Source organism: Tauraco erythrolophus, chromosome 3 (assembly GCF_009769465.1).
Source record: "Tauraco erythrolophus isolate bTauEry1 chromosome 3, bTauEry1.pri, whole genome shotgun sequence".
NCBI classification, from domain to species: Eukaryota; Metazoa; Chordata; class Aves; order Musophagiformes; family Musophagidae; genus Tauraco; species Tauraco erythrolophus.
In genome coordinates this window covers 92235075-92259801 of record NC_141467.1, presented here as the reverse complement: position 1 = coordinate 92259801, position 24727 = coordinate 92235075, and the positions used below count along the sequence as shown (strand labels likewise).

The following is a 24727-nucleotide window of genomic DNA, read 5'->3' as shown; positions in this document are numbered from 1 at the left end:
ATGCTCCTGGTAATGCTGCCGAGACACCTCACTACCATTCTTTGGACTCTCGATGTGTTTTGATCCCTTTTTCTGGTTTTGCTCGTTATGACCATCAACAACATACTGCTGCTGGTACTGGTCAATCCACTTAAGCGATCCTGTTCTTAGCGAAGACCGGTTTTCCTTGAACCAGCGAACTATTTCAGTTCTTGTGAGCCCAGTCTGAGAAGCTAACTGGTCATACTCCTGGGGCGACGGCCACTGGGTCCTTGCAAATGTGCTTTTCAGTAGATGAACTTGCTCTTGGGTTTTCTTAAATGTAGCAGAGGATGCAGATAAAGCACCAGGGAGCTGGGAGCTACTCAGCAGTTCTGTCTGACTTATCGCACCATTGGGAGTTCCTTGTTCTTTAATTTTTCTGTATGATCCCATTGAGTCCAAGACAGCTTGCTCCATGCTATCCCTTATCTTTCTCCGTTCAGAGAACCACGAATCTATCTCTCTCCTACTCAGCTTAGTCTCCACTCGAAGCCTGTCCAGTTCTCCTTGGGTAGGAAAAGAGCATCTTAGGAAACTCTCCTCAAGGGCCCTAAGCTGCTCTTGGGTTTTCTCTTTGAATCTCTGGGGAGCAAAATCTGTGTATGGGTGAAACGAGCGGACGTGTCGACCAGCTGAAGGTGCCATTTGATCTTTCCCTAAAGCATCGCCAGGGATGTGTACAACACCCCTTTGACTTCTGTACCTGTGGTCACTGAACCACTTCTTGATCTCACTCCTGGAAAGACCCGTTGCCTCTATCAGCCGGTAGACTTCTGCATCATTGGGAAACTGGCTTGCTGTGAAACTGGCCTTCAGCTCTGCTATCTGCTCCTTTGTCTTTTTTCGCTCACTGGCTGGCGTCAGCGGTACAGCAGTCAGTTTGGCAGCAATCTCAGGCACCTGAACTACGTGAGGACGCTTGGCCTCTGGGGCATTTGATAAGTTCTGTATCGTTCTCTTTTGCCCCTGGTTTGGGGCAACAGCAAGCGTAATTGGTGAACAGGAGACAGTTGAACCATTTGATACAGGAGTCAAAACCAGACCAGTCTGGCCCAGTATCTGACAAGGCAAAGCTGTCTGGATGATGGGCTGGGGCATTTTTGCAGTTGTCAAAGGAGCTGGCAGGACGGTGATGGTTTGGGGAACTGCCTGGATAGTACCGTTGAACATCTTCTTTCTTGCCTCCTCCACTTCTTCAGGAGACCAACTTATACCATGTTTCAAACGTTGTGTAGCAAACCAGATCCGAATTTGTTCTTCTGGATGTTTTGATGCTGCTGTCAACCACGACAACTCTGCTTGTGTTGGGTAAGGAAATTTATTAAAGGAGTTGATCATGGTTGCATTAGTATCCAGTGCAGAGTTGTATTTGGTACTGTTCAGAGGTACCGGGACCTTGGGGACAAGGTTAATATTTGGTGGCAGCTGTACAGAGGGCATAACATGGGCTAACACATCATGGAGAAGGTCTCCATTTATACAAGCAATAGCTTCAGTGGCTTCAGTTATGATGCGGGGTAGAGTGCCATCCACGTGGTTTTCTGTAATTCCCTCTTCCGGCTTTTTGGGACCCTTCTTGGTTTCTCCTTTAGGCTTTCCCAGTTTCATTACTGGCGTTTTACTTGCACTAATTCCCCCATGAAGTGAATCATCACACTCTGCTTTTTCTAGCCCACCACTTGTAACAGCGACATTGTTAGCGGTGGTTTCAATGGATTGCTCTAAAACAGTCTGATTATTGCGTTTAATTAATTTCAGCTTAAAGTTAGTCTCTCCTGGGTGGTATTTTGTGTTGTGGTCAGATAAAGAATCGTATTTTTTGGTTGTAAAGTTGCATTCAGCACAGACATAGAGGGGGTTGAGAATGACATTTGGATGCTGAGTGTCAACATGCTCTGTAAATTCATTTAAGTTTTGTGTTGAGTACGGGCAGTATTTACACTCATAACCACCCTGGGGTTTTTTAGACTGATTTTCAGCTGGGGGCTTTGCCTCAACCACTTCACAGTCTTTGATTGAGCTTTCTGAAGGCAAATTTTTTTTAGAGTCCTGCTGTGATGTACCAGTCCCCTTCTCTTTAGGGGCCTCTACGCCCTCAGCACCTTCCTGCTCCATGACTTCAGAAGTTCGCACCATACACGGAGTCGTTGACTTTCTTTTGCTAGCCATGGCAGTGTGCTGATGTCCCAAACGATGACTTTTTTGACAGGGTGAGCAATCAACTCAATAGATCTTGCAAGCAGCTCGAACGTTCCTTGATTATTTTACTGTTTTGTTTAACGAAGAATTTCCACCTTGGCTGTGACCATCAGCTCCGCCAGTAGACTTGTCAGCTGCATGACACCTGTGAAACAAAGCACTGATCTATAAAACATAGATTTAGCAGAAAGCCACAGCTCAAGATATGTGCATTTACAAGGCCATTTTGGACAATGCTGAACTCTTTCCCTCCTCCCCCATCACCAACTTAAGAGTCAAAAAATCTCCCAACAAAGAATAAAAGCAGTGGGTAATTTGCAATGAAGTGCACCGCAGGAAGAAAATGACTTTGAAACGAATAAGATGAACAGACAGGGGATTTTAATCTCCACTAGATTCAATGTGTTTAGCTGGAAAAGAAAGACGATACTGCTATAAATACTGTATCTTTTTATAGAAGCTGCAGTTTCTATTAATTATTATTTTGAAGCCTGCAGATTTGAAATTGAGTGCAATTTATATTAAACTTAATTACTTCCCACTGTCACTTACCTTGTAAATATGTCTACTAAATGATTGTGGTTACTAATGATGGGTAATTTCTAAATAAAGCTATAGGGCCTGCCTTGGTTGTAAGAGTAAAGGCAGAAAGAAGAGCGAGTTAATGCAAATAAATGCTTTCAAAGGTCTGTGTCTTGACAAGGGGTGGGTTCAAAGAAACTGCAGCAGATCTGTGGAGGCCTATCAAGTCTTTTCTGGAACAAAAGCTTCCTTAAAACACCGCTTTTCACTCAATATGGACAGAGGTAGCTAGCAAAGGTCACAGAAGCCCTTAGTACCTTTTAAACAGGGTTCCCTCCTGCGACCCTGCTGATATTCTCATCAAGCCCTGATTTGTGCACTTCACTCCCTACAGAATTGAAAAAAAAATCCATTTTTGAGCATGATTCATATGTTGAAGTGGTTTTGGGTTCCCAAATGCAAGAATTCTGTAAAACATATTTTTAAAATGATCTGAGGTCAACATCAAGTCAGTACAGCCACAAAGAAAAGCTACACCAGCTGTCTTAGTTCTACCGCACTCATCGGGAGTGGGTGGAGGGAAGGCGAGGAATTTAGTTGTCAAAGTAGTTTCATTAATTGGGAAAAAAAAAGTCACTCTCTTATTTGACGAGATGCCTTTTCTAATCAATCCTTGACTCAAATTTGCTACTCTTGCTGATCAGATGGGCTCTGGATTCATAATACTCCCAGTCCTGATGGAAAAATTCATATTTTACGGTCAAGGAGTCCTTGGGATCAGGTGGGGGAGGCACCAGGGTATCCAAGCTGGAGGATGATAGAAAGCAGATGTTTGCAGAGTGGGTAAGACCTGCACTGATTTTTATAGAAGTGTATTACATGAAGAAACTGAACTACAGATCTAATGAAAGATGTCCCTGTCCACGGCAGGTGAGTTAGACTAGATGGTCTTTAAAGGTCTCTTCCAACCCAAACCATTCTGTGATTCTATGATCTTGCATCTAATCAAATGCATACATCCTCATTGTGAAGCCTGTAAGTGATGAGCTGCCTCCAGTACCCAGCAGACCCAAAGATCAAATGAGATAAAATCCCACTGCAGTTACATCTGGATGTTGGACACATTCAACATCAGCAGACAGTTTATAACCACCTCACTGTTGTCCCTGAACCTGCTCCTCTTGCTTGCACGTTGTCACAAGAGCCAGGAACAGCTGATGCAAAAGCAGCCACAAACTTCTCTGTTTTGTTCACAGCAGACGAACACGCTGCAAATCTCTGCTACTCTGCCCTTCGCAGATCATATCGCTCCTGTAAGTAAGGAAACCCAAAACGATGGACCGACACAGGAAGCAGCTCTGGCTGGGGATTAGAGCAGGGATGGCAGCTTCCACCTCCATGTGCTCAAAATCCAGCGTGAAGCAATCCTCCATACACAAACCACTTCATACATGAATTCTCCACAAAGCATCTTCGCAGATAACAGCTGTCGTGAAGTGCAAGCTGTGAAACGCTGAGCACGCAGCGCAGGGGAGAGGCCATCCAGAGACACTATTTGCTATACTGAAGATGCCCCAGTGTAAAGGTATGGTGCTCTGCGCTCGCTCCCACCGCCGCCTCCACACCTCCCCGCCCCGATGGAGACTGGTGAAGCACTGGAGCATCCGGTTGGCTTTCAAGCGTGCATTTAAGCTCTGGGTTCTTCTCTGGGAAATGTGGCATCTTTGCTCAGCTCCATGAAACTGGGATGGGGCTGCCTGTGGGCTTATGGCTCTGCCTCAAGCATCTGGCTCGGTGAGGGTGACATGGTGCCATTTCCTTCTAACTTGGGATCACCAGTACTGTCATTGTCATGCTCCAAAGCACTAGCACCTCTGAGCCAAAACATCCTTTTCTGTTTTCTTTTTTTCTTCTCCCTTTTAATAGTAAGCAAGCATATGAACAGTGGAACAAATGACACTTGGCTTTCTAAAGATTTGTGCTGACTGACCTTTAAACTGGATTACACTGAATATTCTCTGTTATTTCCACATATTCCTTCAGAATTTCCCTCTATTTCCCCTCACAATCGTCCTCCTGCAGAGTATTTTGGCTGTGATCTGCACCTTGCTGTATCCCACTGCAGATGTGATCAGAAGTTACAGATAAACACACAACTGCCCAAATGCCCATCTTCCTGGCCACCCATTTTTAACAAAGCTTGCAGAAAGTTACCTTTGAAACACCTTCCTTTGTACTCAATCTGGCTGAAACAGGCCAAAAGGTGAGAGAAGGGGGCAGAATGGCCTGTGTAAGCCTGGCTGCTGCTGGAAACAGGGTGAAGGGGATCAGGTCACCTTACTCTGCCCTGCAGATCCCACCATGCTTGTGACATTGACTTTCACAGATGAGGGCAGAGAGGCCTAAGGCAGTGCCCTGGGAATCGGGGGCGAAGATGAGCATGGAACCACAGCTCCCAAGATGCTCCTCTGCTGCTCGCTCTCTCTCCCAGGACACACAGCTGCACCTAATGGTATGCTCCTTTTCTGATGTATGACCTCTGCAAAATTCACGTGGCAATATCAGCAAAAGGAAGAAAAATCAAAAGACATCAAAGACAGAGCAAGGCTTATTTATATTTCACTGACTATCCACCCCACCTGCCCCCCCCAAAGGAAGAAAGAGCTAAGAACAAAAAGATGAAGGACTGGGATGAGAGAGAAAGTGTGGAGAAAAAGAAAGAAACATCTAGGTTACAACTTTGAATCACTCAAAGGTTTTTTAAAAGTCAGACTAAATGTTTTGAATTCCCCAGTCTCTGGAAGCTCAGCAAGCTCTCTGCTGCACTGAGCTCCCACCTCTCATGTGGACATGAGCATCAGCCCCAAGCAAGGATGCTCTGATACAGGGGAAGAGCCAAGGCCCCTCCAAAATATACATAAATGGGTGGATGGATTAAAAGTATACATATATGTCTGCTACAGTTTTACTAGATGATTGTACAGAGTGTTGCTCCTCTTCCATGTTCTATCCCACAGAGTGGTTTTTCCACATGTCTAATTGTTGGTTTGCTAACTTTATGCTTTCAATAGTTTTTCTGCCACATGAAAATCACTATCCACCACAGAAATCAAGCCCAAGTCAAATGCTTCTTTTTGGAGGTCAGTAATGAAACCAAACAAGTTTCAGTCCAAGATGTGCATTTTGTGGGAGCTCACGACCAGCCAGAGACTGTCTCTGTCTCTTCAAACTGTGTCCTGAAAGAGGGAGGGGAAACAATGCCCAAAGCCTGTATGAGCAAGGAGTGTTTACTGGTACCTCCAAGCCATAGCCTCGGTAAGGATGTCACTTGGGATGAATCAATACACAGCTGCTACAGGGGATGGCCCACCCATGTCATATCTCCAGAAGCCACATCACGTACGTTTGCAGGGGCTGCCATGTCTCATCTGAGGATGACAGACAGCACCAGGAGCATCTCACAGCTTTCAAACACGAGATGCCCGCTGGAACACTGAAGTGCCAGCAGACAGCTTTAAACACATGGTGCTGCTCCTGACAAAGCTGTTAAACACCACTGCTTCAGCTCCTCTGGCTCAGGAGCAAGGCTGCTCTCCCGGACAGTCACTCCACTGGAGCTCAGCAGGTAGAGAAAAACGCCAGCCCGATCCCACAAACCTCTGGATTTCACCTGCAGACAGCTGTTCCTCCAGCTAGTGACAACCCCAAAATCCCAGGGGAGAGAGAAGATACCCCTCAGCAACAGCTAAAGCTTAGCAACAAGTGCATCGTGATGGGAATCCAAGCTACACGTCATCACCTGGACTGTGTCCATGGCACACACGTCTCTTCAAGGGACAAAATTCACATCTGATGTTCAATGAACGGGGCTGCACCACAGAGAGGACAACCTCTATCCCTAAAGCTGGCCTGGTTCACTCTTCGTGTTTTGTTACCGACAAGACCTTGGGCACCTGACGTCCTTTTTGGGCTGCTGTCACGGTGGGGTGGTCAGAGGTGCGGGGTGCAGGGGTGCTGCCAGCAGCTGCCCCACAAGCAGCCAGTGCCCCCTGACGTGGGGAGGGAGGGCAGCCCTCAGCCCCCCCAGCCCACCTGCCACAGCTCCTGCTGCTCCTGCCATACTGGGGGAAGGGATTTGACAAAAATAAAACCATTGAATTTTTTTGGATTATTTCTAAAACAAGAAGACGCATAAAATCACAAAAGGCAACCAGGTGAAAAACAAGAGCGCACAGCCCCATGCAGACACCTGCGGTCATGAACAAGGTCCAAACCAAACCACAGAGAGCCTGTGTGCAGGAACATGAGCTTCTGATTTGCTTTGCTTCTGCAAAGCCATCCGGGACAGGAGCACGCAGGTCAGAAGCAACACGTTCTTTTAAACCTCTCTCTCCACAAGCATGTCACAGCAGTTACAAGAGAGGCCCTAGTCTGGTTTTGTCTAATCTCTGAAAATTGTTTAATGTGTTTAATTAACGAAATAACCCAGCTACAGTCCTCGGATCTTTCAAACCCTTGTTAAAATGGCTCTCACGCATCTGATGAGAGAATGAAGTGGCAACTAATTTAGTCGCTCTGCACACAACTGCAAAACCACCAGATTTCCTACCTGGTTCCCTGGCCCGAGACTGGGGAAACTGCAGAGAACTGCACAAGTTAAATAAATCATGCTTTCAGGCCTGGCTGGCACTAGAAAACGTTTGCCTGTGTAGCAATGCCACCTTCCAGCAGCAAAAGATAACTGTACCGTTCAAGCGGAAGGATGGAAGAAACAAATCAAAAAGCTTTCTCTTACTGAACATTGAAATCTTTTCACTCTCTCGTATTTCCTTTGTGCACACAGCCAGTTTTATAACCCCCCTCTCAGAAAGAAGTGCAAATATCTGGGTAGACACTGAACTGCTTTTTCACAGTGCTGTTCCCACACAGGCTCCTCCAAGGTGGTGGCAGAGCAGGAATTTTCCATGGCAGCTGGGACACAGCCCGGTTGCACAAAGCATTGGCCAAAACCCTGCAAGCCACAGCTGGGGAAGTGGTATGGCAGTGGAGACACAGAGCGAGATGCTGTCTGTCTTTTCTCACACCCCAAAACACAAGCGAGTCTGAAAAGTGCTGTCCAAAGATAACCAAATCTGAAAGGATTTCAAATTAAAAAGTATGGAAAATCTTAAGTTTGGCAGACAGGGAAAAGCACACCAGAAATATCACTACTTCGTGCTGCAACAAGCAAGTAATACAACGGAGGCTGAAACAGGTTGAGCCCGTCACTCAGTGCAAATGGATTTTTACTTCTCATATTTTTTTTTTTTAAAAAGGTACAAAAAGAAAAAACACCCAAAAAGAAAAACACTTTAGTTACACTTGTGTGATTTGCCAATAAAATCTTTCTTATTTCCCTTCTCCCTGCACTGTTTGCTCTGCCCTGTGCTAGCAGAGAGATCCCAGCACCTGGCCTCATCTGAAAATGAACAGCAGGAAAAATACCACCATGAGGATACCTGCACGTAAGTGCAGAAATACAGGGGGTTTCATTTGCAAGGGCTGACTGATGTTTAAAGAGGGTGGAAGCATTTTACTGCTTTACTGCTTGGGAGCTCAGTTTCCACGAACAGCATCCTCTCTGCTACACAGGACAGGCAACGGCAAATTATGCCCTTGTAATTTAACTCTGTGCACCGCTTTTTTCCTGAGCTGAAGAATTTGCCACCCCTTCCAGGACATGTGACCAACCACACTGTGATGGACCTCAGAGCGTCTGTTCGCTACTGACTAGCTTCAGTGATGGTCCTCTCCCTCTCAGAACCTTCCAAGCTCGCGGGTCCCTTGCTCCCCCAGGACTCAAAAGCACATGTCCCTGTGAGCATCTCTGCATTTCACACTCGACTCCAACCTGCGTGGTTGCCCAGAAGTCATGCCCATATTGTTTAGAGCAGAGTAGAAATTAATTGGTATTACCTGACAGTATCATAACCCTCCCCACGACCATCTACTCTTCACCCATGAAGGCTGCAGCAACACAAACATACACAGCACAGAGCAGAGCTATCATCCTGCTCCATATCAGAGACACTGATACACATTGATTAATGCTCCAGTAATATTATTCTTCTACAAATCCAACGATGAGAGGTGAGATACACATTTCATGGTCCAAAAAAGGAACATGCCTAGGGTGATGTTTTTGCTTCCTTACAACTGTTTTTAGCATGCAGCTGCTACAGTAATATCAAAAAGCACATCAGCTTGCACAGCAAAAAAATGCTGTTGCTCTCCACTGTGATAAAACACTTAAAAACATTGCTTAATTATATGCAGGAGAATAAGCAGAAGCAAACCAGGGCAAATAATTCCTGCATGATGGATCAGGACTGTAATGATTTACAAAAGAAAACCACTGAAAGAAAGGCAGGTTTTGTGAACTAGAACAGAGCTTTTAAACCAGCATTTAAGTCAGACCAGCGTCAGAGCTCTGACACTTCTGCACTTCTTTGTAAGCTGAATGAAACACAGTTAACAGGGAGGTATATAGATCCTTATAGCAATAACTTTTGCAGACGTGAAAAAACAAATTTGAGAGCGCTACACATTTTCAATGTGCATATGCTGGTATAGACATTTTTAATTAGAAAAAAACCCACACAGATGTTTGTAGCAGAGTGCCATGGCTATGAGTTTTGGTCTACAGAGAAGCAGCAATTGATAATTTTTCTTTCTTTTAAGGACCAGCGGCTCACACCTTTCAAAGGCAATCAGCAAACCAAACTGCCTCTGGGACTCCTGACCCCCCCAGCAACACGTCCTGTGAAACTGGATGTCAACACGTCTGTTAACGGGGACAGAAGCAAACTCAGCGCACAACCCACCTCCGCCTCGCACCCCTACAGCATGGTCACCCAGAGTCTCTCTAAAAATACATGGATAAAACACAAATGAGGGGTTTTGGAGGAGATGAGCCAAAGGTAGGATGAAACCGGGTTTCAACAAGCACCAACAGTAGCAGGAAACCATGGAGAACTGCATGCCTAAGCTGACCCACGTGAAAGCTGCCTCTTTATGTTAACAGCTCAGCTGCGATGTGACCACTGTGTAGAGATAGAAAAAACTTCTTCTGGAAAATACAAATATTCTGGGAAAAAAAAAAACCTCTGTAGGCTTTACCAGAATAGGTTGTGTCAGGCAGGACCGCACAATAGGCGTGTTTCAGAGTACACTGCTCACAGGCTGTTCTTTTGAACTCCAACGTTCTCATTCATGCTGCTGCAAAGCCAAAGACATAGGAAAAATGGTGGGTTTTCTGTGCTGTATGTTGTATGAACGCGAGAGGCCAACCCCTTCCCAGAAAAGGGGAAGTTGAATAGTGTGTGCTGTGAATTTCTATAGTAAATACTCATCTGCAATCGCTAGCTTGTATTTTTTTTCTTTTTTAAATGCAGACCTAAGTTTAGTTGCTAAAATCTGAATTAGGCCTGACTTTAGCTTTTTTGTTCTCTGGAAAAATGATAGAATAATCTACTCAAGAGGAAATGGCACCTTACAGACTAGCTCCTGCCCTGAAACAATATTTATAGTGTAGCAACAGTCACTTGTCCAACTCCAGACAGTGGCTTTAATCTCAGGGTAGGCAGGAGATGGTTCCTCTCCAGGAGGGCACACACCAGAGTGAATGGGACAAGCAACGGGCAGGAGGGAGAGCACCAGAGTGCCAAGGCAGGGACAAAATCCAGGTTTCCTTGCTTCCTAGCCACTGCTTTCTCCTCCACAGCGCACACACGAAACAGGACACATGGGCAACCGTGAACAGCACGCAAGGGCTGCAGCTCCCACTGGTTTCTGAAGTTGGCTCAGTCTGGGAAAAGCTTTTTCCCTTGTAGCATGGGCTTTTGTCAGAGGCACCCGCTTCAGTGTCCTGCTGAAACACGGCTTAGCTAGTGCCTTCCAGTGGAGTCGCAGATGCTCAGGGACAGAAAGGGACCCCAAACCCAGCGGCACTTATGACCATGCATGCTCAAACCCCAAAAGGTGCTAGTGGGTACACTCCTGTGGCCTTGCTCTCTCCTTTGGGAAGGAAAAATATGAACTGACCTCTTCCAAGCAAGAAGATCCATGAATCACCCATGCAAGATACAGCCAGATACATCAGCTGATGTTTTCAACACCTGCAGCAGGGGTGAACCTCCAATGCCCTCCATCAGTGGCTTCCAGGGGTAGTGAACTCTAAAGGTTAGTCTCATACCCTGTCAAAATTCTCTCCTTTAATCAGTGGGGTGTTTACTCCTAGGGTGGGTACTTGCATGTTCATAAAAGAGAAATAAAGACCAACAGATTTCTTGAGAGAAATAGAAACACTATAAAAACATTCATCTAATTAGTTTAATTACTTGTCTGTGCAGCTCACTGAATCCTCATCATCAGACTGGTCTAAAGTCACTGGATTTAAGTAATTCTTCATACTGAGTTTTTATCCAGCACCATGTGGTGGGAGGACAAGAGACTCACAGACAGAAAACAAAAATTATCTGTAGACGCTCGCTTCAGCTACGTGGGTAAAACCTGGATATATCCACCTTTGATTTTATGCAGGAAAAAATAGTTTCTTCTGTTTGAATATTCAACTTCATTTCTTTTCAGGTACACTTTTAAAGAGTGATTTTTCTTCTAGGAAGGGAAGGACATCAAAAAAGTACTCTTCATTTAAGCAACTTTTAAGTAATCATTTTCCATTTGTTAACATCAAACATTCTAACAGAAATGCCTGTCATTCTGTCTTCTCCTTCATGTCATCATTCCATGACACAGCCACCTAGACAGGTTACAGCTGTATACATTTTATTTATTACTAAGCATTTTATCTATTATTATATATTCTCTCTCTCCAGATTTATTGTTATTATAGGGACACCATCACAATTAAACGCCTGCAATGCAGCAATATAGATTATGACAGAATCAATATATTTGATTTTTTTGCTCCACGTGCTTACAAGACTTAAGCAACAGTACAGAAGTTTTCCTGCTTTAGTACTTCTCACACTGCTTGTCTCCTTTGGCAAATTCTTCTGCTCAGGGAACCACAGTACCCTGCCTTTAGTCAGCTGAGGGTCCATTTTTTCAAGTCCAATTATCACTCACAAACACTTTTGCAGGTGAACTGCAAAGTGAAAACAAAATATAAGTCACAAGCACATTCCGGGCATCCCCTTGCATGGCTGCAGAGTAGAAAAAAGCTCTAAATTTCTCAGAAAAAAAGCTTTGACATCTCAGGAAGCAGCCCTGAAACCCTGCGTCTCTTGGTTCAGGCAGCATGTGGCACACATCATAGCATGAAACAGAGAGAAAAGCACTCAGAGGGCATGATGGAGGGGAAAGAGGGCTGAGCCCAGGAGATGATTTGGTGACTGCTTCTCAGGCGGTTTAGATTCAAGGGAAAGAGGAAAGAGAAAAAACCCTTGTCACCACGATGTCGGGTCTGAACAAGACAGGCAATACAGGCAGACTTATGGGATGCCTGGCCACCACTATCTGCCCAACATGGGAGTACCCCTTGCATCAGCCTCGTCCAACACAACAGCAGCACTGAAGGAGCCTACGGAGTTTCCAAAAGAGAGGAAGGAGCTCAATAATTAACACAAAACATTAGTAACCTGCGTGTGTCTATAGCTGCACACCTCCCCCTTTGACTCATTCATGATGTGCAAGAAAAACGCAGATGGTTTGTGATTTATAATGCTGATGAGTCACCGTACCTCCTTCCTTTCCCCGCCCCAAGGGCTTCTCTGTGTATTTTCACGTTCCCCGACGCAGAGTACAGATGAGAGGATAATAAAACACTACAAGCAGACTAGAGTAATGTCTCCCTCCCACGGGATGATTTTAACCATGCCCCCTAAACACTGCTGTTCTTCTCTCCTGTCCCCGTTTCCCTCTCCACTCGTCTACGCTCTAGTGAACTCAACGGCTATCGTTTCAAGTCATCCAGATTGACACAGCTTAAGCAGTCTGAACCTTTGCACCGCTGGGAAGAGCTTCAGTACACAGTAATTTCCCCTTTTAAAACATTAGGCCTGGCTGATAATTGTGACACCTAAAAACATTCACTTCCAGAATGGAAAGTCTTGAGCTACCATGCCAGACACTATTGAAGGAAGCCCAAAAGCAGGGTCTGGGGCACAAAAAAGCATCTTGGAGCAGACCACACTAAATACTTGCACGGCAATGCAACAGAAACATTCACCTCGACATTTCCAGAACCAGGACTTTCAACACACTCCTTCAAAACTAAACCACCCCTGGAAACTGCCAGACGGATTTTCACAGGACCTGAATACCCCGTGTCCTCCAAACTCAGCCAGAGGTTATCAAACAAGTCTGATGGCAAAGGCACTTCAGGACAGCTCCAGTTTTAAGCACACGAACAGTCAGCCGTTGGCCTGACTCACATGGTTCAGTACCCTGATGAACCAAGGAGGCAAACCTCCGGCGTCTCGTGTCGAAATGCCGTGTTTCTGTCTGGCAGTGCAAACAGACCCCCACACAGGTATCGCTGCCAGCTTGGGGCAGCATGCTGCAGACACCCATGCTGCCTGTGCCCATGGCCATGTTGGGTCCCCCACTCAGTTGTCAAACTGACAACGGACCCTAAACGGCTGCCAGATGATGCACGTGTGGTATGAATCTGGATGTCTATTTACAGAATCATAGAATGGTTAGGACTGGAAGGGACCTCAAAGATCATCTAGTTCCAACCCCCCTAACATGGGCAGGGACACCTTCCACTACACCAGGTTGCTCAAAGCCTCATTCAACCTGGCCTTGAACACTTCCAGGGATGGGGCAGCCACAACTTCTCTGGGCAACCTGAAGAATTTCTTCCTTAGATCTAATCCAAATCTACCCTATTCCAGTTTAGGAGACTCTTGTGATACAGATGAACTTTTGCATTGCTGGGAAAATATATCTCCCTCCTCAAACCTGACACAATTTCTTCCCAACCAAGGCAGAGACAAAAAGCAGATGTATAAGGTCAGCAGGCCACATCTCTGCTGTCCCAGCACACAGGAAGGGTGGTTGCTGCTGGTGAAGAGGAATAAGGCGCTCGGAAGAGTACATGCTCATGCAGTGCTTTGCATCTATCTGACCTCCTCGGCTCCCTCCAGCCCTGGTGACAAGCAGATTTGGTTCTGCTGAGGGGCTCTGCAAGTATCTTGGTGTAAATAACTTTCACTCTCATCTTGCTGCATTTTACATTAAATTTCGTTCTGCTCTACTTGCTTAAGGGAAAGACGGTTTCAAAAGTGGCCTTGTATCAGACCACGAAAAACGTGGCTCCACGTGTGGAGGCTTTTCTCCTCTAAAAAGCAATGACGTGACTTTCACCAACTATGTAAAACAAGTATCTTTTCTGAGTCCTTGCCCCTTATGTAGGAGTCTGCCTTAGATAGTTAATGACCTGTGGTGATCAGAGGATCCCACTGGCCCAGTGTTTGCAGGCTTTACAGCTGTTAAGACACCTATCCTCACAGCAGGCCTGTGAATAAAGGCATTGCTATTACCCCCATTGCTCAGACAGGCAATTAAGGCATGAAGAGAGCGTAGCTGAGGCTTCGTTAAATGGCCGAGCCAATTTACAGCTTGCTGCCACCAAAAGGGATGGGGTAGCAACAATGCAGAAATCATGTCTTACCCAAAGTCTTCAGCAGGGCTGGAAACTGCATCCAGGTTTTCTGTGCTACAGGCTACTGCTCCATTCTCCAGTAAATTCAGGGTATTCTCCTGGCTTGCGAGTTGAAAATATTTAACAGCCCTTGCAAAAAGAGCTGGTATTCTTAGATTGGTGCTTGTTCGCTGGGACCTGAAGTCACAAAACCACCACAACTCTTACTCACCAGCAGGCTCATGGGAGGAAGCAAAAGTCTGAAGATCAAAGGTCTGAACGATCTGCCTTCCCTCAGAAATCACTCATCAGGCCAGGTGCATGTACACAGCACAGAAGCCCGTCTGCTTCTCATGATGCCAAACCTCCTTTGGTCCTTACACAAGCTAAAAGTTACTTTCCTCTGCAGCTGCAGCAAAACACATCACTAGCAAAGCCGCTCCAATGCCTCCTGGTCTTCCTTGCTTCAATGCTACAGTTCAAGAACTAGCCCCTTTCCATTTTTTGGCCTAAATTCTGGAAAAATCTAGTATTTTAAGGAGTGTTTTCATGTGACAAAGACCTTCTTATCCAAAGTCTGTGGGCACCATCAATATAATTGTTCTCTTCTCCTCTCTGGCTCTGAAGGCTCTGGAGAGGTGACCTGCACCTCTTGGTCAAGGGCGTATTTTTTCCTGCTGTTGGTAATACAAACTGAGTGTTCCTAGCACGCATCACATCATGTCTTCATCAGTTCCTTGGTCAGCTCTGAGGTCAAATACGGAAAAAGTGACCCTCTGAAAGATGCTTAGCTACTCTGTTTTCCATCATCCTAATCACATGCTGTGCCTGCTGAAGTTGTTTTATTACACCTGCTGTATTTCACCTCCTGCAATTCTCACTCAGATCACCTCTGCACATCATTTTTCTCTTACTGGCTTCAAACTATCTCAGCACTTGGTTTTCAAAGTGTATTTAATTATCACTCCTTTTCTTATAAATGCCCAGACCTCATATCCATGCAAAACACTTTGCTTTAGTATAATCCTGTAGACCATAAGACAGTGGACCTATGTTCAGCAGAAGAGGCAAAGAGACAACAAACAGCAAGGCCAGCAAGATCCTTTGAAACACTTGTGTGCTTTCCCTTCACGGCAGGTCACAAAACACTTGCCCCCAGCTTAATGGCTATTTAAGGCATCTGATATAAGACCAAAAGCCAGCAACTATTGTCTGTCATCGGAAACCAGAAGCCAGCTGAAGCATCACTGATGTTACAGATGTTTACACTATCTGAAGTTTGAAATTAATATTTGTTTGGAGCTGAAGTTATTCACTAAGTAACACATTCCTACTCTGTACCACTGTTCTAATTTCTTCTGTCATCCAACAAATATGCTCCCAATCGAATATTTATCTTCCTTAAGATAATCACAGATTATATGTACAATTACTTATTTTATTTTTTTTTTTTTTTTAAACCAGAAAGCCATGCTTGTTTATAGGGAAAAGGCCTGCCTTGCCACACAGGACGCTGGGATTTCAGGTGGGTGTGTACAGTTTATTAAGCATCCCAATGGGTGCCTATTAGGCAGAACAGCAAACAAATTTTGCCCCTGGGATCACAGGACAGAAGGATCTTCCTCTTCCATGGCGCAGCACCCGTTGCTGCTGCAATTTGTCACAGGGCAGAGCCACTGCCCTCTGTGCACAGTAACAGTTTGCTGTTGGGAGAATTTGGCACAGCCACAAAGGACCTTTGTTCGTGCCAGAAGTTGGGCGCACAATGCAATCCTTCCCCCTTGTCACACAGAGCCGGGTTAGAAACACTCCCCGACAACTGCAACCCACAAACCCAAACACTGTCCCCCCCACCCCAGCACGAGATCCTTCTTTCCACAACAAGTACTGTAGGACGGAGGAGACAGAGGGGAACAGTGGTCACTTTTTGCAGCATTCATTCCTGCAAATGCTAACCTGACTTGCAGCAAAGATGGGTCTGAGGGACTGCTGGAGATCTGTGCTCAGTCTCTTTGCAGGACTTCTCCTATCCGGATACTACAAGACCACCTGAATATAAGGCTTTCCAATTTCCAGGTACATTCTTGTCCTCAAGAGGCCAGAAACCTGGCAGATAGATCCCATCTAACAACATGCAATTCCTTTGTGCCACACTTCCCCATCTGTGTTTAACCTGCCAGCCTCTGTGTGTTTGTATACACATATACATGTTTGTTTATTTCAGTGCAGCAGCTCTGAGACACTGCTCTGAAACGAGCTTGTCCCACCTTTCCCTCAACCAGCCCTTGTAACGAGGGTCCCTGGGCCAGGACACAAGCTGCCAGCACCCAGGAGCTGTGGGAAAGGATGCCAATATGAGGGGCAGGGGACAGAGAGTGAGCACACCCTGACACAATGCTGCTGGAAAAGTGAGATTTAGCAGGATGCAAATGCCTCTGCATTTTCATTTCACTAAGGAAATACAAAGACAAGACGATTACTGGATCATTCACAAATTATATAATATTCCAGTTCAAAAGAAACAGTGCTTCCATTGGAAACATGCAGCGGAAGAGAGTGAAAAGGACCTTTGGAATTAAATGAAGTTTTATAAGATCTGATTATATATTAAAAAATACTAACAGACATACTTGCAAATATGATCAGACTAACACAATCCATGCCTTTGCAGACTTTTGCCACAGAGTAGGACATATTTTGTTTCTTCCATTTCTCATTTTAAATATCAAGAGATACAGAACAAACCAGTTCCTGCTTCCAAAACTGAGCTCAATCTGGACCATCCAGAGCTTGGATGCCTTGGCATCTGCCTGGAATGTCCCTTACGCTCCCAAACCACAGAGGGACCATGTTTCACTCAGATTATTACTATGCTGAAGAATAAACTGCCAAGGAAAACAAATAAAAATAAAGAATTGGAAACCCCTCCCATTCATGTATTTCTTACCAGCTGAAGTGTTTGCCATCAGAACACCTTAAAGCGTGACAAAGTACACTTGGCAGTCGCCTCCTCCTGTCTCTTCCCACACGTTTTAATCCGGGCATACTCACTATTGCCATGCAGGGCCAGGGTCATTGAAGGCATCGGCCTCTTTGTCTCCCCCGTGCCTGGATTCCCCCCAGGGCTACTGCATAGCACATCCAGATGAACAAACTGTAACAGTGATGCTTGAGCAATACTTGAGAAATGCAGAAAAGGAGGAGAACTGCTCCTTAAAACAGTTGTTCACTGAAGGGTATTTTTCTAATTTTTTAGGGGTTTTTTTTTGAAACTGGGTTTCTTCTCCTCCAGTTTCTGGTGAGTAGGAGGGATCTCGCCTGAAAAAGCAAAGGCTGCTTTATACACATGAGAAACATCCCCCTGGGGAAACACATCTTCCTTGCCTCTCAGGAGGTCAACTGATTAGTTCATGTTGCCTTTTGGTATGTTAGAAATCTATCATTGAGCAATTTTGCTCCATTAAAAAGTATCTGAAGAAATTATTTTTGAAGAGTTTCTAACTTATATCTTCCTAAAAGCAAAAAACTGAACAGCTACTCTCCAAAAAGATTACACCCAAACGAGTAACACAGTATCACAAAGCAGCCATAGGAAGGCAGAAGCAAAAAACCACAAGTCAACTCAGTAGATGGCCACTCTTGCTGCTATCCAGGTCAACAGAAGGAAAGCAAGACCCAAGCTTCGGTTTGTAACATCCCATAAGTCTCGAGTTCAGTTTTCCTCTTATTTCACATGATTCATGTTCCCTTCCCAACCTACCTCCCCGCTCCTGCTATAAACTCCAGAACTCTGTTGGTCTCATGGATGATGATCTTGCTAATTTTTTTCCAAAAAGGCCAAAGGGAAGATGGAAGAAAGCATCAACCTCTTTCTACCCATACCTGTGATCTGTGCAGGCTCCAGTCTCTCTCACTTGCTAGCACAGCCCAGCAAGGTCTGCAGAGGGAACGTGTTGCTGAAGTGTTAAGTCTCACTGTTTCTGAAAAAATCCCGTCATTTGGGCAGCCTGCACTGGCTCTCCAGCCAAACGGAGCTGGAAATCCTGCAAAGCCCTCAGTGTAACCACCACAGAGTGTGTTCAGGAATGGCTTGTGAAATGCTAGTGCCAGGAGAGCCCCAAAATTTGGGATTGACTGTACAACATAGGCTCAGAAATCACCTCCACTCAGCCCATGTGCTCTCAGAGCCAAGTTTTACAGTTCATCTTCTCTGACACAGTACGTTAAGAACCCATAACACTGCAGGCCAGGGCCATGGAGCATGAGAAGCACAAAAGTGGCCAGGACGAGGTCTGCAGCAGCACACCCAGGGTGTACGCTTGCTCCTACTCGCTCCAGCAAACCCTCCTCCTTCCCTCTTTCTCTTCTGCGCTGCAAAACAGGCTCCAACCAACCAGTCATCAAAATCCAGTGTGACGCTAATATTCAGTATTTGTTTGCCAAAACACGTGTGCTCCTTTCAAGGCAAAGGGAAAAAAAAAAAAAAAAGATCCTTAATGATATAATTCCAAGAGCCACTGATTTTATGACCAGCTTGTGTTAATTTAGTTCATCTCCCAGTTTTATAGCGTTTGTGAAAATTTCTTTCTCAAAAAAAAAAAAAAACAACCACCAAACACCCCACTATGAACTCAGTGCGATGTGGCAGCTCTTTCCATGGCAACCCACCAGCACCGAGCCTGCTTTTCTGCACAACGAAGGAGGACCAGGAAAGAGCCTGCTGAAAAGCTCCGGCTGTCGACTCCAGCCTGGCAATCCTGCGCCCTGGGGAACCAAAGACAGCGGGGAAAGGCAACACTTCTACAGTCTCACTACTGAAACGTGTCTTAGCTCCAACTGTTAACCAGCTGCTCGGTCATTTGCAGGTTGGTTGCGTTTGCTTGCTTTGTAAAGCACAGTCAATGTATTTTGTTTCCCAAACAGCATGGAAAATTACCTTTGTAGTCTCAAAATTGTTCCCTGTACCAGAAGGGAGTGAAATTAAGGCAACCGGGCCATGATCTCCACATGTGATGCACACCGCAACGGATGCCCACTGCAACGGATGCCCCCATTCGGAGGACAGGTAGAAGTCTGTGTCACTCCCAGCACTGGCAGGACAGCCACGCTGGCTTCACACCTCCATGCTGCCTGCGGCAGCGGTGAAGGGCAGGCAGGGTGTTTCTGAGCTCCCTCACTGCTTCCAACAGCCATTGCTGGACGTTGCACCTGATATTCTGTTAGGATCAACCTGCCACTGCTGCAGCACCAATTAAACACGGGCTTCGCTCTCAAGCTTGTCTCTGCAACCACAAATTTTCCTCCAGAACACACTCCCCTCCCATGCTCTTTAATGAACACTTCAGAAGTTCAGCATCCCCAGACATGTGGGAGGTAAGACCTCTAGGCACATCTCCTCTTTGGCTATTCTTCAACCTAGCCATGTAGCCAAATCCTTTGTGTAACTACTTGGGATCCAAAACTGACACATAAGCCAGCTCCCAGGGATTTCCCCCTGCCCCCTCTTCCCAGCAGCATTCCCTCCCTGTCTTATCACCTGCAAGACTCTGCCTTTAGCACTATGACTACTCAGACTTGTGTAGTCCAGGGTTATTTCTCCTGAGGCTTTATGTGAAAGTTTAGTTGCACAACAGTTTCTGAGGTTTAGGAAAAACCACGTTCCACAGCAAGAGCTGATGCTATTATTCGAAGTCGCCCAATCCCAAAATCCAAACAAGAAGGAGGGAAGGGGAGAGAATAGTCCCATGGATAGGATTTGGTGGCAGACACCTGAAACCACATCTCAGAGGAGCATTCATTAGCCATCACCTCTCTCAAACGCAGCCTGGACTTCAAGCATCTTTCCTGACAAAAGCATTGGCAAAACACACCTTTAAGTGAAGAGCTTCAGTTGCAGCAGATCAGCTGCCTTTTGACAGGGAAATGCTTGGCTCAAGAACGATTTCTGAAGCAACTCCTGTCTCAAGACTTTTGTGATATTCAGGGAACTAGACCAAGACTTACTGCATGCTCCTCACCTGAAAGAGGAACCCAAGAAGAAAAAAGGAATTCTTGAATTACTTTTGTTGTTTCTCCCCAAAGTTGTTGCTCTCTTCATGATTTCTTCATCTCGTGGAGGTGATCTGCTTCTCCTCCAATGCCTCTTGTCTTCTCCACACCCATCAAAACGTTCAGGGAGCGAAGGAATTTCAGGCAGAAGAAACTAGACAAACTGCTCACACAACTCTTGCTTTGCGTGGACTCTAGAAACACTCCAGAGAGGCAGTCCCTGTGGAGGAGGGCTGCTTCTGGCTTGGAGGAAATCAGGCCAGATGTGACCCGAGGCACTCAATTCCCCTGGTATCTCCCATGGCCTCACTATAGTAAATTAAAGGGTGAAAAATCAGAGGGAAGAGGGAAAGAACTAACAAGAATCCTTTTGAAAAAATTCTTTTCTAAAGCAAAGTCATCCCGTATGCAGTACTGCAAGAGGAGGAACGACAGCCAGGGAGCATAAAAAGGCTGCAGAGCCTGTAATGGAAAATCCTCACTCATTCGCTGAGCAGTCTGCTCGTAACACTGATTAAAATAAAGCGAATATGATGAAACACAGCCCAATTGCACACAACACTGCTAAGAAGTTGGATCCGGCTGCTGAAATCAGCTCCCAAACCCCTCCTCTCCAAAAACTGGCGGTTCACATCTATTAAGTGCATCCAAACCACCCCCGGACAAGAAGGGATGGGAGAGACAAGAGAGGACGGGTCACTCCATGTTTGATTTCTCTTCGGACCAGGGCGGTGTCTAAGTCTTTGCCGGTCTCTTTTGTCGCTTGCCAAGGTTCAAACACGGTATCTCTAGCTGTTTCCTAATGATGAAAAGCAGCACTAAATAAAAGAGTTCAAGAGCGATGTCTGCGGGACTCGGTCTTCGCTGTTGCATGAGCGAATGAGAAAAGCCTTAATATTAGATCTAGGAATGCAAGTTAAAAGAAGGCCTCTCTGTTTTCTTCTCATCATTTGTTTTTAATTCTATTATCTTATTCTTTTAAAACTGAACTCAAACAAGAATAGACAGATTTTACTCCTTTTGTGGAATAAATCAGCCTAACTGCTGAGGTCAGTGTTTTCAGACCAACGCATAGAAGTGGAAGGTCCGGCTGAGGACATTCAGCGCTGGCTGATTCATCCTTTACAAAGGATGAAGAACAGCCGTTCCGGCATGTCAAGTTTGTTCCTTTGAAGGCGAAACAATTTAGTGTTGGTATCAGATGGCAGAAACTGAAAAAAAAATAACCCTTTCCAGACTGCTCTGAGATACCTTTTCAGGGCTTCAAATTCTTAACAGTGGGATAGTCCCCGTGGTCCATCGAACCTTCAGCAAACCAAAGCAATGTGAACGGCATCCTTCCCGTTCACTTCTTGGCATGGTGGCCCAGCACCGCTGCTCGCCCTGTGTCTTCTGTCCCAGACATGCAGAGAGAGACCAGGGCGGCAAAGTGAGAGCAGAACCACAAATTATTTAACCCACTGAAAGGGGCTTCAGATGGGATCCACACCTCATGTTTCAGAGGAACCAAAGCACTGCCTGAGGCTTGTGTAAACAAAAATCACCATCACCACTCCTAAAACCACACAGCAAAACCCCACCAGAAGCATACTGTGAGAGAAAGAGTGGTGGAAAAAAGTACAATGAGATTTCATTCAGATCTGAATTATGAAATCAAGAGGGTGTTGGTGTGGGGGCAGGTTGGGAAAGTCTTTCCTCCTTGGATAACCCCAGTCAAGATGCAGGCACATACACACACGACATATACCGAGCTATACTTGATATACAGCACATGCCATCGCTGTTTCCTTAGGGTGCATATAGCACCGGGAAAGAAACACCTTTGAATCTAGCCCTCTGTTTGCTTTCAGCCCTGAGTGAAGGGCTGGAAGATGCTGCTCAGTAGCGGGTCAATCTTTCCCAGCAGGTAGGAGAGCCATACATCAATTGCTTTAAAATAAAACACCAACAAAACCCCCTGAGGCTTGCTGGGAAGAAGTAGAATTGGGGGGAAAAAAAAAGGTAAAGATGAAAAGTACCTATAATCTCTTTAATGCAGCACTGAAGTTCTTCTGAAGAGAAAGCACAGAAATGATAAGAAAAGGAAAGAAAGGAAAAGAAGAAAGCAGCCCATTGACACCAGCTACTGATTTTTTTTTTTAATGGACATTAGGTCAGCAGGGCATTTTCCATTTGCCCTGCTTAAACTAGAGCTTTGATGGTGTTACATGTGTGATTTTAATACAGCATTGATCCTGGTGGGACCATAAGTTTACACTGTGTCTGTATGTGTCCGCATGGATGATAGCACAGGGTTTTCCCAAGGGGAAGAAGGGTGATTTGCAGGCAGATGATGAAAACAACAGGTGCTGGGTTGCACCTCAACTGGTTTTCGGGCTGCTAACAAGGGGAAGGGGGAGAGAAAGGAACAGACAGTAGCAACGGGCTACAAGAGCTTGGAGAGAAGGGAAAAGGAGAATAAATAAGAAACAGCTTTGCCCCCAGCCTCCTACGGTCCTGGATTCAGTTCAAATGGCCAAACAGCCAGTCTTGCTGCTGCCAAATCCCACCCGGCCAGGGCACCTTCCCTCTACCAGCGGAGACCTGGTCAGGGGCTCCAGGCTTTCCTCTCCCATGCCAAATGCACAGGACCTACAATGCCTCCTCACTCCTGCCCAACTTTAGCCCAACCTACAGACATGCCCATCTCAACTCAGCACGCTGGGCAAGGCAGCAATGATAAAACACATTTTTTGTTATATATTTTTGCTAGCGATTTGTATCCGCACATAGATGAAGACACTCCAGGCTTCCTCCTTCAAAAAAGACTACAAAAAAAGGAAAGATCACAAATCCACACTCTTCATTTCTTTCAAATTCCACAGTGCTTTTCCAATCTAATTCAATAAGGACTGTGTAAACAGACTTGAGCCCATAAGAGTTCCCAATGAATTAGCCTCTTGACTAACAGAGTGGAAACTAAACAAGATTAGCTAGAAGCTGAAATCAACGTTTAAAACACAGATTAGGGATGGATCGAGCAGGTCTGGAAGTTGGCGTTCAGAAAACCCAACCCTACAACCCTAGCAATCTCTTAAGTTCAATTACTGCAGTTTAGGATAGGTTACCATAATTAGATTAGATGATACTTTCTCTTGAGGTGTAAAAGATCCCTGAAGAACACCACTGTTCATGCCAGCACTGATTTGCTGTACACTTAACTGCATGCGATACGCTTAACTACATGCAATGCCTTTTAGTTGAATATATCCTATAAACTCAAAACAAGCCCAGAGAATAATTTTCTGTCCGTTACATTACACACAGCAGCAATGTTACCCAAAACAGTCACTGTCACTTCAGGAGTCCTGAAGACTTGAAGAACAACTGCTTTGTTCTTCATGTCTGCTAGGCAGCACGGGTCTAGCGATGCTACAGAGAGATGGTGCATGGATTCACTTTGCCCTTGAGCAGGTGAAGCTGGGGTAGGAAAAAGGCACTTGCAACCTAACATTCACAAGTTGCTCAACGTTCACAAGTTGCTATAAGAACAACCAAGGGGTTAACAATTTCCAGTGGTTTTACTTTACTAGGGGCAAGACAGAAATAGGGATACATTTTCAAATTTAATTGCGCATTCCCTGAGGATTATATTCCAGGAAATTACTGTTATGTGAATATTGTTACTGCATGACATTTTGGTCCCATTATCTCAGACTTTTTTTGGCATGTATGTCAAATGTGATTCACCATATGTTTAATGACATGCAACACACTGGTTCAAATATATCCTACTAGTGCAACAAGCCAAGAGAACCATATTTTCTAATGCTTCAAGTTACAACTTAACTCAGAAACGTTTCAGTTAGTCACACAGTCCTCACACAATTTTTAGGTGTCCCTTGCAGATTTATGGAACTTTAAACAACAAAAGAAGACCTCCTGACACAGATAAAACTTTTCATAAATTTAAGAAATACAAGATACTATTTAACCGTTAGCACTAGAAACGACCCAGTCCAATACTTTCTCCAGCATTTTTGACCTATTCATATAAAGTGTAGGATTACAAGGTAGGATTTTCATAGCAGGAAGGTTTTCCCAGATCAACAGTTTTTCCCAATCACAACTTCAGTGCTACAAAACCAAACAAGCCCCAACCCCTATCCCAAAGAGTTTACACACTATTTCCCTGCTCAAAGGGGAGTTAGGAGGATTATAGCTGTAAATTGCTTTGAAGGTAAAAAAAAAAGTTAGTTCTAAATATTGTCCCCATGAGTCAACACATACTCTTCAAAACTCTCTACC

At 45.2% G+C, this 24727-nt stretch overlaps 1 protein-coding gene across 1 annotated transcript in view; it reads right to left on the bottom strand.

Annotated features, from left to right (window-relative positions):
- The window catches only part of ZHX2 (zinc fingers and homeoboxes 2), a 76926-nt gene that overhangs the window by 6572 nt on the left and 45627 nt on the right, over positions 1-24727 (bottom strand). Inside the window, 1 exon segment of the mRNA XM_086609551.1 lies at positions 3-2365. Within this exon segment, the coding sequence (XP_086465677.1) occupies positions 3-2190 (2188 nt within the window). The 5' untranslated portion in view covers positions 2191-2365.